At 35.9% G+C, this 16,604-nt stretch overlaps 1 protein-coding gene across 3 annotated transcripts; it reads left to right on the top strand.

Annotated features, from left to right (window-relative positions):
* The first annotated feature begins 1,550 nt into the window (after positions 1 to 1,550).
* LOC125651733 (linear primary-alkylsulfatase-like) lies at positions 1,551 to 15,959 on the top strand. Of its 3 annotated transcripts, none has more exons than XM_048880480.2 (5): positions 1,551 to 1,642; positions 3,391 to 3,609; positions 9,634 to 9,840; positions 12,871 to 13,132; positions 14,763 to 15,959. In XM_048880480.2, the coding sequence occupies exons 2-5, from the start codon at positions 3,430 to 3,432 to the stop codon at positions 15,881 to 15,883; spliced, it is 1,770 nt and encodes a 589-aa protein (XP_048736437.2). In that variant the 5' UTR covers positions 1,551 to 1,642; positions 3,391 to 3,429; the 3' UTR covers positions 15,884 to 15,959. The 3 variants fall into 3 exon arrangements, with proteins under 3 accessions (XP_048736437.2, XP_056008925.1, XP_048736428.2); XM_048880471.2 differs by lacking the exon at positions 1,551 to 1,642 and adding an exon at positions 1,936 to 1,953; XM_056152950.1 differs by lacking the exon at positions 9,634 to 9,840.
* The last annotated feature ends 645 nt before the right edge of the window (positions 15,960 to 16,604 follow it).

Here is a 16,604-nt window from a genome sequence, read left to right as displayed (position 1 = left end):
TGTTTGTATTGCAATGTTCATTATTAAAGAGGTTATTACATGTAGTAATTCTACCCCTTTAGAATTATAGGTTCAAACTTATATTTGATTGCTGATTCTTCAAATGATAAATTTTAGTAACAAATAAACGTGATAAAATAAGTATGTTGCGGTGTTAATAAATGTTTTGTCAATTAGCACACATATACCTGTTCTCAACGTCAGAAAATGGCAAATTTCCTTGGACAGCATTATCAAAATTTCACAAAAACTGGTTAAAACGATATGATAGTATTCATAAAACAATGTCATGAAACTGTTTCTTTAAAAAATATACATTTACATATATATTATTTCTAAATTTGGGGCGCAAAAGGGGGACTCTAAATCCGCCACTGCATTGCGTAAGCCAGAAGCCAGGTGATAGTACTTGTTTTTTTAATCGGTGATTGTTTTCATAAGCAAGAAAGTCTGATCACGTGACCTACTTCATGTCATCAAAAATTGAATGTCAATTTCGTTAGCATTGTTATAAAAGGCAAATCTTTAGACCTTCGGTGAGTACGCACTCAGTTTAGCACAGCCATGTTTGTATGTTACTGATGCTGCCAAACTCGTCGCAGAAAGCTGTGGTGTAATCCATGGTGCAGGTGACACGGGTAATGTACCCAAAGGACATCCTGTTAATGATGGTGATGATGACAGTATATTACACCAAGCGTCCATTCATGCAGTTTTGATACAACTATCGCAAATACAAACACAGACGAACGCAAAACACACAAACATTGAAAAAATGACCTAGAGGTACGATTATGTCAAATTGAAAATAAAATTGTCAGCTTTGAAATTGAATAGAAAACGTTCTATTTTGGGGCGGCTTTGATATTGTTGTCCTTTATGAAATTAGACCATTTGGGTTCTTTGTGACAAGACAAACACTTTAGTACATGGTTAAATATTATAAAGGATGAACGTAGGTCGAGAGGAACCTTAAAGAACTTGTAAAAACAAACCATAGGAACTCTTCAATTTCGGGAGATAAAATATTGTGCCATGGAAGTCTTCACTGAAAATTTAGTTATAGTTTATTTTATGGAATTTGCATACTTATACAGTAAGCTCAAAGGCTAAGCCCGTTATGGGCCCGAACTCTGCGATACCATAAAAATATATTTATGGTATCACAGAGTTCGGGCCCAAAACGGATTTAGCCCCTGTGACGGTAAGTAATACAGCATTGATAGTGACACAGAGTTGGCCAACTAACTTATCCGAAACGAACAGTAGTATCACCCAAGTGCACATTAATTGCTAAAACCGGCCGAAGCTGAAAGTAAATTTCCAGACATGAATTATGAAGGACTGCTCCGAGATTCGGTGAAGGCGTCAGTCCAAATATTCAGCAGAGCCGAATTTCAGCCGAGATTTATAGATCCTACCCTAGTCAATGATAAATTTATCATACGATCTGTGTATGTTTTGAGGATACATGTACACAGTAAATACAACAAAATGAAATAACGATCAGCTACAATATTTATGTCAGCTGTTAGTTTCCGTACCCACGTGTTTGGTCATCGATCCACGCCTGGATAGTTACAAGGCCGAGGTTAGTGAACTCGTCAAGGTAAGCTGGGGAGTGCAGGACAGGTTTTAAAAGGTAAGTAAAAATACTAAATGCTTACAAATGTTACCAAAAATGTAATGGAGATAAGATAGTTATTGCACATGAAAAAAACCCATTGCACTTGAATTGGTCAGTTGGAGCTAATGAATGCGATTCAACGATTGCGCATTATGTATGGTCAAGCCAACTTCTCGCTTTTTATTTCGGTTTATGGAAAGGGAGTTCGACAACTGCTTTTTTTTTTTTTTTTTAAATACATGCAACTTTGTGTGAAGACCGAGGGAGTGGATGGGAAGTCATTGAAGAATACAAATCATACGTTCAACTCCTAGATCTACATTAATGTATGTAAAATGAAGAATACAAATCACACGTTCAACTCCTAGATCTACATTAATGTATGTAAAACGAATGTGCTTTGTATTTCACATTGAAGACTGCATGCATGATTATTGATTTATCTGAGAAAGAGGTTACACATGTACAAATGTACAATTACTTCGAAAGTCTTAAAAGGAAAATTTCTCACAGCCGTAAATATTGTGAACTTCAGTTTCACTATGACCTTATTTGAGTCTCCATTACGAAGTTTGGCAACTTGTTGTTTTTGTATTGTTCTTATTAAGTCACCTGAGTCACTTGGGTGACCTATATTTGCAATTGGTCTGTGTCCGTCGTCGTTTGTGGTCCATTGTAACATTTGAACATTTTTAATTCCATATTCTTGCTGTTATTCAAGAAACCATCAAAAAGATATTTCTTAGTTGTAGTAACACATGATAATAAAGTGTGCGTTTACATTAGAAATTTCTGAAATTTGAATCGGATAAATTATTATTTATATCCTTATTCGTTTAAGGTAGTACTCTACATCGTCATAATGGCTGACTTCCTTTAAAAACATGGATGACAAAATCGATATCAGCAATATTTGACTTTTCCTTTTCCATTTAAATACCTAGACGAGTAGCTCAGTAGGTTAGAATACCGACTGCTGAACTGTAGGTTGCAGGTTCGAGTCCAGCAGGGGTTTTAAATTTTTTTCAGATTACCTTCTACTAAAACTGTATTTTTTTGACAAAATAAAGTAAATCTGAAAATTTGAAAATTCAAAATATTGTTGTACATATCCTACACTTTTCATCTACATCAAATTTCTCTGGTGTAGCATACCTCCTTAATTCAAACAAACATAAATAATTTATGAAATAAACTCAAACACGTGGATTAGGATATGAAGCACTCTGAAAGTGCAGTTTACTTTAAAAAAACACACCGATATACATAAACAATTCTTCACACAGTATTGTCTTCTTTTCTACAAAATAAAACAATTTTTGAATGATAAATCAAAATACGCAAGTCAGGCAATGACGAGTGGGTGGGACATAAGTTATCTGCTTTGAAAGAGCTTCCGGGTGGCTTTAGAATTCTACACACTACCAGCGGGCAGGTAAAACCCGTGCGATGAATATTTAGATATCACCTGACAAGGTGACTACCCAATAGATTACAGGTATAAGAAAACACAAAAACATGTTATTAGAACCTTTAATAATTGTATGTTTAGGTCAAACAATCCAATATGCACGTGTTTAGTTTAATATAATTAATGTAGTAACTGCTTATTTTAGAAGTTGGTGAAGATGAATTCATTACTGAATTATGATAATGTGCTCATAAGTATATTTTTGAAACACAATATATACTTTATCTGTTTATAAACAAGTAAACATTATGCAATTTATCATTCATTTATGTGTTCATTTACTGGTTTTCAGACAGTCAGTTTGAAGGGTCTGACATAAAACGTTCACATAATGAGCGCGGTTCAGTATGTGTTCATGACTTTGGCAGTGGCCTTTGCAGTTTTTCTCGGATACCAGGTCCGCCTGAACACCGACAAGCCAGACATGACCACGCGAGTCATCCGTGATATGTCACCGGACAAGGAATTGGTCAAACACTCCGAAGAATTCCAGAAAAAGGAAATAAGGAAGGTGAGACTGAATCTGCGATATTATATAATTCTGTTTTGCGACAGTAACATATCTTTTATGAACCTGAGATCGAGTATTAGAATACAATGTATCTGGGTGGTTGTCTGTCTTTCCACAATTGTTCAATGAAAGATAAGGGTCCAAGCTACATGTATGTGACTTATACAGGTCAACTGTGACGCATTTTACTTTGACCAAGCTTGTTGACTTTTATTTAGTTCCTCAATCGCTCTTCCGATTATTAACGAATACATCAAAGTACTTAGATGTGATGTTTGGTTTTTTTTTTTTATTTTTATGCAAAATTGTTCAACAATAATTATTGTTGTTTTGAAAAGGGTCCAGTGGACATGTGGTATTATAATTCCACCGTATAAATTGACGACTGGTTAAAGAAATTACAGGCCTATTACACTTTTTAAAAAAAGTTGTTTGGGTAAATTATTTACTTAATGGTTGATTGATTGATTGAATATTGTTCAACGCAAAACTTATACGGTACCAATTTTGATGCACCAGATGCGCATTTCGACAAAATTAATTGTGTCTCTTCAGTGATGCTCAACCGAAATGTTTGAAATCCGAAATAACAATGAAGTTTTAGAGCTATTATAGCGAAAAACAGTGTGCCAAAAAAGTGGAGTCAAATTCGTCAAACGTCCCTCTCGAGAATATTTCACTTATATGGAGACGTCACCACTGCCAATTAAGAATGCCATGGTATAGTCTACAATTAGAAATATTTCCATATAGTTTTGGAGTTAGACAGGGTGGAAATGTATCACTATTTCTGTTCGCTTTATATCTGAATGACCTTGAAGAATCTGTGCACTGTAATAATGTCAACTAGTCTTAGCACTTATTTCTGATTATTTGCTTACTACTCACAGAGGACATAGTGTTAATGGCACACCAAAGGATGCCCGCAATCGACTTGGTGTCTTTTAAAGGGGATATTGTACACATGTTAATGAAAATTTATTTGTTGTAAGATAAAAAAAATAATAATTTTTTATGCCCTGTCATGAATATTGCCGGGGCATATAGTATTTGTCATGTCCGTCTTCCGTCACTCTTTGAGTTTAGCTGTGTTTAGCTTAGTTCCAAAGAAACTATTCAAGATATTTTCATCAAACCTTACATGCTGATACATATTGGTATCATTTATTCAACTGTATCAATATTTTTTTTACCTTGACCTTTCCTGTGACCTTGACCTCACTTTTCCATATTTGGTGTTTAGCTCACTTTTCCATATTTGGTGTTTAGCTCAGTTTCAAAGCAATTATTGATAATATTTTAATGAAAACTCTTATACTGATACATATTATTGGTAGCTATTCAACAGTGGCATTAGTTTGACCTTGACCTTCCTTGTGACCTTGACTTCACTATTTCCTATGGTATTTTTTCCCTTTCTGAATATGGCCAGGACATATAGTAGAGTAGCAGATTCACAAGTCAAATTTTAATTAAACTGGTGTTTGTCCTGTCAGTTTATGATGTCAATGTACATGTATGTAAATGAGGGTCAGCAGTTCATTTAATTTTTTCTTTTGTTAGAAGTAATTTTGAATAATGATAACCTTTTTATTGATAGCTAGGCAACATTTAACGAATGTAAAATTTCTATTTAATATCTTTATAGCAATTTTCTTAAAATTTTGGTAAATTAAATAATATTTAGAGTGAAATGAAAGGGTGATTTTTGAGTTACATAGTTTAAAAATAAAAACCTTGTGAAAAAAGGTGACATTTTTTATTAGAACACTTCACTTTGCCATAGAAATAATGCATTAGATTGATAAGGGAGAGTGTTAGAAAGGTTTTCCTTTTTTATGTGGGATATGTTTTGTAAACAACTGAGATGTAATCGTATTAAAGCTTTTAGAGTTAATAACTATAGACGAGTACTTCAAAGGTTCTCTTTATATTGTATACATTTGTGATATGACTTGAACACAACTCACATTTACCTACATATAAAGGCTAGAACCTAAGTTCACTGAAGGTACTAACACAACAAAGGGAATTCCCTATTGTGAAAGCACTGCATTTCTCTTCTAATTCATGATAGGTGAATGAAAAAATGAGCAGCAATTTCCCCTCTCCATTGAAAAGTTATAAAGATTTTTACATAAAGAATCGCACCTGTGGTCATTCTTAATCTGCATAATTTTCTTTAAAGAAAAAGGGGTTCAGTATTTTGATTTTTTCCCCACAAAATAAAAAAACAATCAACCTATTTTCCATTGGGAATGGGGCAGAATATCAAGTCAGAAAAGGTACCGATAATCCCTGGGTTTTTGTTTTTTGTTTTATCTCGCTTGAGCCAAATTCTGAATAATGTGAGCGTTTCTGTTCAACTTTTCACATTTTCCTCATTTTCTTCAGAACCATCTGGCCAATTTCAACCAAACTTAAGACAAAGCATCCTTGGGTGAAGGGGATTCAAGTTTGTTCAAATGAGGACCAATGCCCTTCTTAAAGGGGAAATAATTATAGCAAAGTAGTGAAATTACACTGACAAATTTAAAAATTCTTCTTTTCCAGAACCAGCAGGCTAATTTCAATCAAACTTAATACAAATTATTTTTGGGTGAAGGGGATTCAAGTTTGTTCAGATGAAGAGCTATGTCCCCTTTAAAAGGGGTATAATCACAAAATGCAACTGTTACAATAGGGTGGAGTCATTTAAAAATCTTCTAGTCAAGAACCACTGGACCAGAAAAGTTTATGGGAACTTCCTGACATTGTGCAGATTCAAGTTTGTTAAATTCAAGGCCCTTGCCGTGAGTTTAGCTATTTGAATAATTCATATTTAAAGGAACTGGAATGATATATTATTTAAAATATTCAGCTAAAATATTTGTGGGGATATTAGTTCACATCTAGACGTTATTGTGCAAGTATGGAAATGAACCGGGGTTCGAATTGACCCAGTTACCTAACACGGCTACGTCAACACACGAATTCATTTGAAGGTGGGAGTTTTCGGGTCGTACGGGGATTTAATGAATATTTGAAGGTATGTTTAGACACAACTATAGTTGGGAAATATGTTAAGAATTTTTTGATATTAAATTTATGAGACAGCAACACAAGAATACAACGATATCAAGTCTCAACCGTGCGCAGCTTTTTGTACGCCGTAAAACAAAGGTTTTTATTAGGGGTGGAATTGTAGCTCTCTGTTCCGTCAAAATATTTTTTCAGAGAGCTACAGTTCTGCATCTACTTTGTGACATAGTGCAGATTCATGTTTGTAAAAATCATGGCCCCTGGGGTAGGTTGGGGTCACAATGGGAGATCAAAATTTTACATGCAAATATATATGGGGAAAGAACTATGCACTCAAAATACAAGAACACCTTAACCCTGATACCGTATCGCGTTTGTACAACAGAATTGTTCTCCCTTCCACCCTATATGGATGTGAACTCTGGAGCGATTTACGTCAACGAGATCTGCAGGCCCTTAATACCTTACAGCACTTCATTTGCAAGCATGCAATGGGTTTACCAAAAGTTACTCGATCTGACATTTGTGAATCCTTACTTGGACTTCTTCCGATTTCTTCTGAAATAGACAAAAGAAAACTATTATTCCTTGGTCGGTTATGTGAATTAGACACTAAAACCCTTACCAAGAAGATATTTCTTCAACGACTTTTTACTTACATATAGTCTCCGGAACTCAAACATTTTGGTTTTATCCATGATGTTTTTAATCTACTATATAAGTATAACCTCCACCGGCATTTTCTACTCTATCTGCAAGATGGTTACTTTCCTCCAAAGAGTTTGTGGAAAACAAGCATCAAAACAGCAATAATTGATTTCCATCTAGATTCAAGGCACAAACGGATGCTCTCGGATCCTTCTTTTCAACAATTCCACAAAATAACGGCTGGGCGACCTCCACAGACTATCTGGAAAATTCCGTCTAACATTCATGAAATAGAGATTTGCAAATTTATCACTAAGCTATGGTCCTTTCCACACTCTCCTCCGACATCTTGTCTCATCTGTGACAAATATTTCACAAAGGTTTTTGAACACGTTTCGACCACTTGCGTAGGAACAGTCGCTATCCAAGATGCTTGGTGGAATACAGTAATTGACCTTGATATTGTGCTCAGTGTTGAACTTTGCGGTCTCTGTCATCAAGATCTATATCTTTTTCTATTAGGTGCTAGAATGTTCACAGTTAATCTTTCCCATTATGACGAACCCGGCTTGCATCTTCTGAACTTCCGCTTCCTGAGGGATGCAGCAGCATGTTACAACAGACAGTTACGTCTTACATAACTGCAGGTTTTTCACCATTTCCGGTGTTCAATTCTAATTAGCTATGTATCGCCTGTACATATTTTGTGCTCACCTTTCTTCTTATGTACAAATCTCATATCCTTTTCCTTTGTATATATGAATATGTGTAATACTCTAATGATGTAATTTCTGTATTGTTCATGCAATCTCCCATGGGAGGAAATAAAGAAAGAATGAATGAACATCGGGCGGAGCATTCATGTCCTATGGACATATTTCTAGTTGTAAAGATTCTCTCATTGCTACTGGTGAAACCCTTGTGATTGTAGGTACATGTTATTGTAGTTTCAAATATTTGGATATTATATTTTGTAAAAATGGTTCCTTTAACCTTCTTCGATATAGCATGAGGAAAAACTAAGAATCTTCAACTCATAATTTAGTTATATCGAAATGATTTAATTATGGACGATATGATGATATGTAATAAGTACATATCAACCAGGCCAAAATATGCAATTTGGAGAACAATCATGATTTTCAAATAAAAATAAGTAACCCCCCCCCCCCAAAAAAACAAAACACTGGAGGATTTGAACTTGGGATCTGTGGGTCGGTGTCCCGAAACCTTATCCACTTAGCTACGCAAATATATAAGCAAGTCGATCAATACAAGTAATTGAATTATCCCTTGACAAATCAGACTTTCACCTGACATATATATCCTCAGTAGCCACTGGAAGCCGACGTTGCGTCATTGTGCAATCCAAAATATTTACAATACAAATCATTGAAGGCAAAGCATCAAGTAAAAATTACGTGCGTTGGTGTATGAAATAGGTCTGCTGATACTTCAAAGCAGAGCCTCTATCTAACCTCCAGCACTCTTAAAATAACTAACAGACCAAACAATGAAATTATCTAGTTTATCAAATCCAGCTATCATAAATAATGTTTCTCCAATTTGACGGCGGCAGAAGCATCCAGCACGACCCTATGGAGACTGAAATTGGTTTTTTCGTTCTTGATTCAAACTACCTTCTTGAATTCTACTTGGCACCGCCGGATCTGGAGCTGATATTCTATTGACGAACGCCACGAAAAAAAGTCATTTAACGCGAAACAACCTTTTCGTTAGTCGGAAGGCATATATATGTCAATAATCTCTGGGGAAGGAAGGAGCTGCTTTGTAGCATCCTCAGATTGTCAGCTAGTGGGTTACCGAGGCACTCGTGCACTGTGTCCCAATTACATGTAACTATGCCGATCGGCGATTTTCAAAGTTCTATATCTCACGTGAAGCCATTTTCTCCTCTATAGCACCATCAGCAGCGCTCCATGCATAACCTTATCTCAGAAATTGTTCCACATTTAAAAGTGTACAGTCTCCCTTCATGAAAGCGAACTGAGTTTGGTGGCTTTCGTGCTCAAATTCTAAAGCCTAAAATTCTAACGTGTGTAAAGCACATATTGTAGAATTCATTTTTGTCATTTGTACCGATAATGCATGTGCACGATAACGTTCTAATGCTTTGTTAAGGGACAAGCTTCGTTGTGTCAAGGTCATACGTCGAGGCAAACCTTGCTGTCTGTACAATAAGACTTAACTGTGTTCGGGGCTATTTGTGATTCACAAAATGATTTTAACTGAGAAAATATTTGAAATAATTTCCACATTATTCTGTTTGCAATGTACTGTAATTCAACCAGATTCTAGTAAGGTTTAGTGTTCATTCTCATTGTTTTTTTTCAGGTTACGGACAGTATTTACATGGGAATTGGCTATGCTCTGGGAAATTCCATCATGGTGATTGCTCCAGATGGACTCATAATAGTTGACGTCACTGAAAGTAGTCTCGCAGGAAAAGAGATTTTAGTGGAGTTTCGAAAAATTACCCAGAAGCCTATTAAAGCAATTATATACACTCATCACCACACGGATCATATTGGTGGCGTGGGGGTATGTTTCTCTGATTTAAGATAATGTTAATGTGCCTGTATCACCGGGTTCTTTCTTTTCTCGACATTTCATACGTATTATTATACATACATGTACGCTATGTATACAAACAATAAGGGCGTGATTAAGCTAACGTGAGATACTCTCGGAAACCATGTATATTAAGACTAGCAAATACATGTATAGGACATTCTCGGAAACTATGAAGTACACTAAGCCCCTTTCACAGATGAGACGCCGGATCATCCCATATCGTCAATCCGTGATAATGGCCCATCATCGTGTACAAACCGTATATGCATCCGGTGTCCGGGCCCATCCGGCTTGGTCAAGCCAATCCGGGAAAAATAAACATGTTAGAATAACAAATACATGCAAAGGACATTTCGACAATATCTTTAAGTCACCTGAGTAAACTCAGGTGACCTATTGCAATTGGTTGCCGTCTGTCGTGCGTTAACAATTGAACATTTTTAACTTCTTCTTGATAACTACCTTTCCAATTCTTTTCAAATTTGGTATGAAGCATCATTGGGACAAGGGGGACTTAAATTGTAAATTTCATGACTCCAGCACCCCTGGGTCCCTAGGGGCGGGGCAAAAACTGCCCAAAATTGACCAATTTTCGAAAATCTTCTTAAGAACCACACACGTGAAGAAAAAACTAAATACATAGTGATGTAGAGCAGGAAAGCCTTTACCAAAATTGTAAATTTCATGATCCCCAGGGAAGAGGTTCTGACCCCAGGACGGGACCAAACTTGTTATATAGTGTTTGTGTGAAATACTTAAATGACATCTTCTTTAGTGCTATTGATACTAAATTGAAAGAAAATAGATATTTAGAAAGAACAGGTAGTCCTTTACCAAAATTGTAAATTTGATGATCCTAGGGGTAGGGGTTTTGGTACCATGGTGGGGCCAAATAGTCAGTTATTAAATGTGTGAACAATGGACATTTTTAACTTCTTGATAACTATCATTCCAATTCCTTTCAAATTTGGTATGAAATGTATTTGGAACAAGGGTGGCATAAGTTGTAAATTTCAGGATTCCTGCAGATTTCTGTAGCCTTAGGGGTGGGGCAAAAACTGTCCAAAATTGACCAATTTTGAAAAATCTTCTTCTCTAGAACTGCACACTTAGTGATGTAGAGCTGGAAAGCCTCTACCAAAATTTTAAATTTCATGATCCCTGGGGTAGGAGTTCTGACCCTAGGATGGGGTCAAACTTGTTATATAGTGTTTATATGTAAAACACTTGAATAACATCTTCTTTAGTGCTATTTACACTAAATTAAAATTAAATGAATAGAACAGGTAGTCTTTTACCAAAATTGTATTTGATGATCCCCAGAGTAAGGTTTCTGACCCTAGGATAGGGCCAAACCTAGTGCATAGTATTTACATGTATGTGTAAGTTTGCTGATACTGTATAAAATCTAAATTCATACTTAGGAATAACAGAAAAGGATGTACAAAAATGGTGAATTTCATAACCCAGGGTTATGACTTTAGGATGAGTCCAAATTAGTAATATCCTTTGATGTTTTAATGTTAATACACCTATCATTTAAAGTCTTTCATCAGTGTATGCGCTTTTGAGAGCAGTGAAGTTGCAAGAACACATCTTGTTTTATACTGTTGCTGAACATTAGAATTTAGCTTAGATATTCAGTACAGGAAGTATTTTTCTCGATTTCATAGACCATGGAAGTAGTGATACTTTTTCACTAGTATTCAGGTGACCGATAAGGCCTGTGGGCCTGTGTTTATGATTATACATTTTTAAAAATCCTCACTTACTGTATTCCTATGTTCATTGCTGATGATTTGATAGAATTTATCAGAACTTGCTCATCATTTATCATTTCATAGGGAGTGTTTAAACTAAACTATAATTATATAATTATTCATATAACTCTCTCTCTCTCTCTCTCTCTCTCTCTCTCTCTCTCTCTCTCTCTCTCTCTCTCTCTCTCTCTCTCTCTCTCTGTGTGTGTGTGTGTGTGTGTGTGTGTGTGTGTGTGTGTGTGTCTGTCTCTCTCTGTCTCTCTCAGCAACGTTATGCATTTCTTACATCCTTATACATGTACATGGAGCTGGTAAACAGATACTGTAAATCACTTTTATTTCGCGCGGATACAGTGATGTATTTATTCATGAGACATAACTTTCGCGCACCAGTATCTATAGCTAAGTATTCTATATGTAAGAGTTTATTCATGAAAACTAAGTTTTTGCTAAAGGTCAGGCTTGCGAAATTACGAGCAAATAATGTTATCGAGAATAAAATGTGATTTACAATAATTGATACACGAGATTCCGTGGATAAATTTAGTCTTCTTGATCTGTTCACAAAATTGTAATTAAAATAGTCACGAGTTATCAAGTTAACCAGGAAAAGCACAAAAGTTTAGCCATCGCGAAATATTTCCTAATGTGACAATGTCTGCCTAATGCATACGCAATTTCCGAGTTGCTCAATAGTTCTTTCCCTTTGTGGAACTCTTGCACACAGTGAGACGCAAAATATACTATCGTCCGCTCGCGTTGGGTACAAATGCTTATTGCTGCCTTAATATTTTGTCTAAAGGCCGATTATCAGACACCATGCAACCAGCCAAAGTGCAGGGACACACAATATTAATAAGTTTATTAGTATTTAATAATAAAATAGCTCAAACAAAAATCGATAATCACCATTTTTCTTTGATTAAAATATCACTCATGCAAAAGGAAATAAAATAATAATTTCATATTTGATTTAATGACTTAATTCAATCAAATATTATTCTTGATACGGTCAGTTTAATGTATACCAACGGCTGATATAAACAAAATTTACACCTTCCTTACTTTTATCCGTATTTACATAGCTAGTCTATAGTATATGTATATATCTTGTACCCATCAAAGCGTTCAACAGAACACTGAACGTACCTCTATCACAGAAGAGCTGATATCTCGGAAGTTGCGTATTCCCATATCACTATACAATCAATGTACATCTGTAAATGTCATTTTACAGGCCTTTATTGAAGACCCACTCAACTTGCCCGACATTTGGGCACACGAATATCTTCCCCTTGAGATTCGGAAGTTTCACACTACCGCTTACGGAGCGAAGTTTAAGCGTTCATTGCGTCAGTTTGGTTCATTTGTGACAAAAGGAAAATATCAGAATGCTGGAATAGGAATACAGCTGAACTATGGGAAAGACAAAGATTCGATGGGAATCGTACTTCCCAATAAACTCCTGAAGGAAATGGAATTAGACACAAACATTGCAGGTAACCAAATGGCTCTTCCGGGACCATCTTGGTGGAACTGATTCAGTTTTGATTTATTCAGATCTTGAAACGATTACTTTTTCAATGTCCCAGAGATATACACACTTCAGGTATATCAGTATCTCACAAGTGATCACCTCAAAAGCTTATAGAAGGTACAAACTGACTATTCAGAACGACTTATGAGGGTGATCGGTGGGGGAAATAACATACATGTATTTTAGATAAATTTTTGGTTCTTTATAAAAACAAAATTCATTTTAGGGAGGTATATACAGAAGATCTATACAAGCTATCCACACTTCAGGTGCCTGTGCTGCTGAATATTAGAATTTAGCGTAGATATGCAGGGAAATTAGATTTCGTAGCCTTTAGAGCAAGTGATACCTTTAAACTAATACTCGGTGATCGATAAGGCCGGGGTCTCTTGTTTTTCATAATCCAACTTTTTATGCCTCCCGAAAATTTTTAATGTTCAATGTCCGTGCATTTGTCCGAGCTTATATTTTCTAAATTGATCATAATCACTAACGCTTTGGGACAGGGACTTTTTTTTTTTACCAAAGTCATTTTGGAAAGGTCAAGGCCAATCAAAACACATACATCATATAAGGAAAACGTTCCTAATTTCAAGTTTTTGAACAGGTATTAATCACACAAATAAGTAATAGGCAAATGACTTTCAGACAAAGGTAACTTAAGGTCATTTTTATAAAGGTCAAGGTCACTCAGAACTTATATATCTTATCTATAAAAAAAAACCTCATTTTAACAATATTTCAATAGTTATTGGGTTTTTTTTTAACCAACGTCTCTCAAAGTCATTTTGGAAAGGTCGACGTAACTTGGAACACACACGATATATAAGGGGGAAAAAAAATCTTTATTTCAACAGTTTTTGATCAAGTATTGATCATGTCACACAAATAAGGTATTAGGTTTTCAGACAAGGTCATTTTGTAAAGGTAAACGTAACTTAACATACAGGTATACCTTACAAAAACACTTCATCTCAGGTCCTCGATACTTCTTGTTGGTCGTAAGTGGCGACTAAATGGGGCGGATCTTTAGAAGAGACCGCAAAAATCGAGGCCCCATATCACAGCAGGTGTTGCACGATAAAGATCCCTCCCTGCTCAAAGGCCGTAGACGCCGAACATATACCTAAATTAGGCAGCCCTTCACCGACAATGGTGACCTCTCCATATAAGTGAAAAATTCTCGGGAGGGACGTTAAGTAATATTCACACGATCAACAATATTTTAACAATTATGGATCATTGTGCGAGTCATTCGTCAGATAAAGTAGTTCATTGGTTAGAAGCTGTTCGCAAAGCGTCCACCGGTTTTAATGATATTGTTGGGGATTTTTTTTTTACTAATTAGGTACATGATTTAATTCAGAGAGATAGGATATGAATTGTATTTATGTATCTGTGTTTAGATTTGAGTTTGCGCATTAGTGTTTAGTAATGTGGGGTCATCATGTACTTGTTTAGCAGTACTAGGCACCTGATCCCATCTCTGGTATATCCAGGGATTCTTGTTTGCTCAAACCTCAATTTTGTATTCCTTTTAGGAGTTATGAGATTGATCACTGTTATCTTCACGTTTTCATCCTATATTACAGGGCTAGACGTTCGCCTCATGAAAATTCCAGGAGAAACAAGTGATCAAATTGGCCTTTGGGTCCCATCCTTAAAAGCGTTCATGTGTGCTGACGATGTTTACAGAGCATTTCCAAACATTTATACTATTCGGGGAGCCCCAGCTAGAGATCCAGTTGACTGGTACACTTCAGTGCAAAGAATGTTAGATTTGGAACCAGAGTATCTCGTTCCTAGTCATACTCAGCCAATAATAGGCAAGGAAAACGTTCGAGGTGTTCTAGAGGTGTATAGAGATGGTATTCAGTTTGTTCATGATCAAGCTGTCAGATTCATCAACAAAGGCTACTCTCCTGATGACGTGGTGAAACATGTGACCATGCCTGACAAACTCCGTTTGCATCCTCACTTGAGAGAATTTTATGGCACTGTGCCATGGTCAGTTAAAGGAGTATTTCAGCTCTATCTTGGTTGGTTCAGTGGCGATCCTATAGACCTCTTTCCTTTGTCCACTACCGACAGAGCTAAACGCATGGTCGCGCTTGCAGGTGGCGTTCTCGAGGCCATGAGCATGGCAGTCAAAGCATGGAATGACAATGATATACAGTGGGCTTTAGAGCTAGCTTCCTCCATCTTGATTGTTGACGACAGAAATGCGGAGGCCAGAAAATTAAAAATAGACTGTCTCACTCTTCTGGGCATACGAAACATAAATGCCATTGCTAGCAACTACTACTTAACAAGTGCACTGGAAACTTCAGGCAGTCTAAGCATAGAATTAAACGACAAACATCGCGAGGAAATTATCACAGCACTCGGGATACAAGAATTACTTGAACTTGTATCTACTATGTATAAATACGAAGACTGCGGAGGTCGTTCCGATGTTGTGGTATTTATAGTCAAAGACAAGAACCAGCATTTCACCATACAGCTTCGTAACTACGTGGCTATCGTTAGAAATGACATTACCCCTAAACAATACGATGTGCAAGTGATTGCTACAGAGAAGGCCTTGAAGAAAATGATGATTGAAAGAATTGAAAACATACAGTTAAAAGATCTCAAGGATTTCAGTCTTGAAGGTAGTGAGGGAAAATTCAGAAGTTTCATGACTTGTTTCGAATCTGATTGGAACAAATAATTTGCAGTGTACATAAAATCATGCCTGTTTTGTACTTCTATATTGTTGACAAATAGCTATTAAAATTAGTTTAGAATTAGTTTTTCAACACCAGAATATGGACTAAATTCTATGGTTATGAATGTTGCCTTTCACAGGCTCTTTAAACCACCGCGGGTTATGGATAACAATCCTTTCTACATGTAATCACTCCGTCAGTTTCTTAAGGAGCATGGACTCGATTTGAGCTGAACATTTTCAAATTTTATTTTTTCATTTTTATTGTCTGCAATGCTTAACTAAAATATTTCTAATGGTCTTCCAAAATTTGAAGATCAGTTCTTGAGTTACACGTGAGATACATCACTCACAATTCTTTGCCATGTAAACAAGACTCGTGCCATGTTTTTGTTTACCTATATATAGATTGCTTAATAGAAAATAGCATGTTTAAAACAAAATGAGATGTGCCAAACACTGGAAGCAATTTAACTTTTCTAAGAATTTACGAAAATTTTACATGTATATTTAATGTATGTACACAAAAACATAGCAGGAACATTCTTTACTAACAAAGAATTGTAAGATCTTTATATCCCATGTACCTCGACAACTAACATTCAAATTTTTGCTGACCATTTGAAATACCTTAATTAGTTAATCATTCTAAACATTAAAAATGGAAAAATAAAATTTGAAAATTTTAATATCAACGCCGTCAACATAAGCACCATTCTTGGTC

Source organism: Ostrea edulis, chromosome 1 (assembly GCF_947568905.1).
Source record: "Ostrea edulis chromosome 1, xbOstEdul1.1, whole genome shotgun sequence".
Taxonomy (NCBI): domain Eukaryota; kingdom Metazoa; phylum Mollusca; class Bivalvia; order Ostreida; family Ostreidae; genus Ostrea; species Ostrea edulis.
Note: the sequence above shows the minus strand (reverse complement) of the source record. Positions and strands in the feature narration are given on the sequence as shown.

Coding starts and splice junctions, on each gene's coding strand:
- LOC125651733 (XM_048880480.2), top strand. CDS start 3,430: ATGAGCGCGGTTCAGTATGTGTTCATGACTTTGGCAGTGGCCTTTGCA. Junction 9,841..12,870: donor ATCATATTGGTGGCGTGGGG/GTATGTTTCTCT, acceptor GTCATTTTACAG/GCCTTTATTGAAGACCCACT. Junction 13,133..14,762: donor ATTAGACACAAACATTGCAG/GTAACCAAATGG, acceptor CCTATATTACAG/GGCTAGACGTTCGCCTCATG.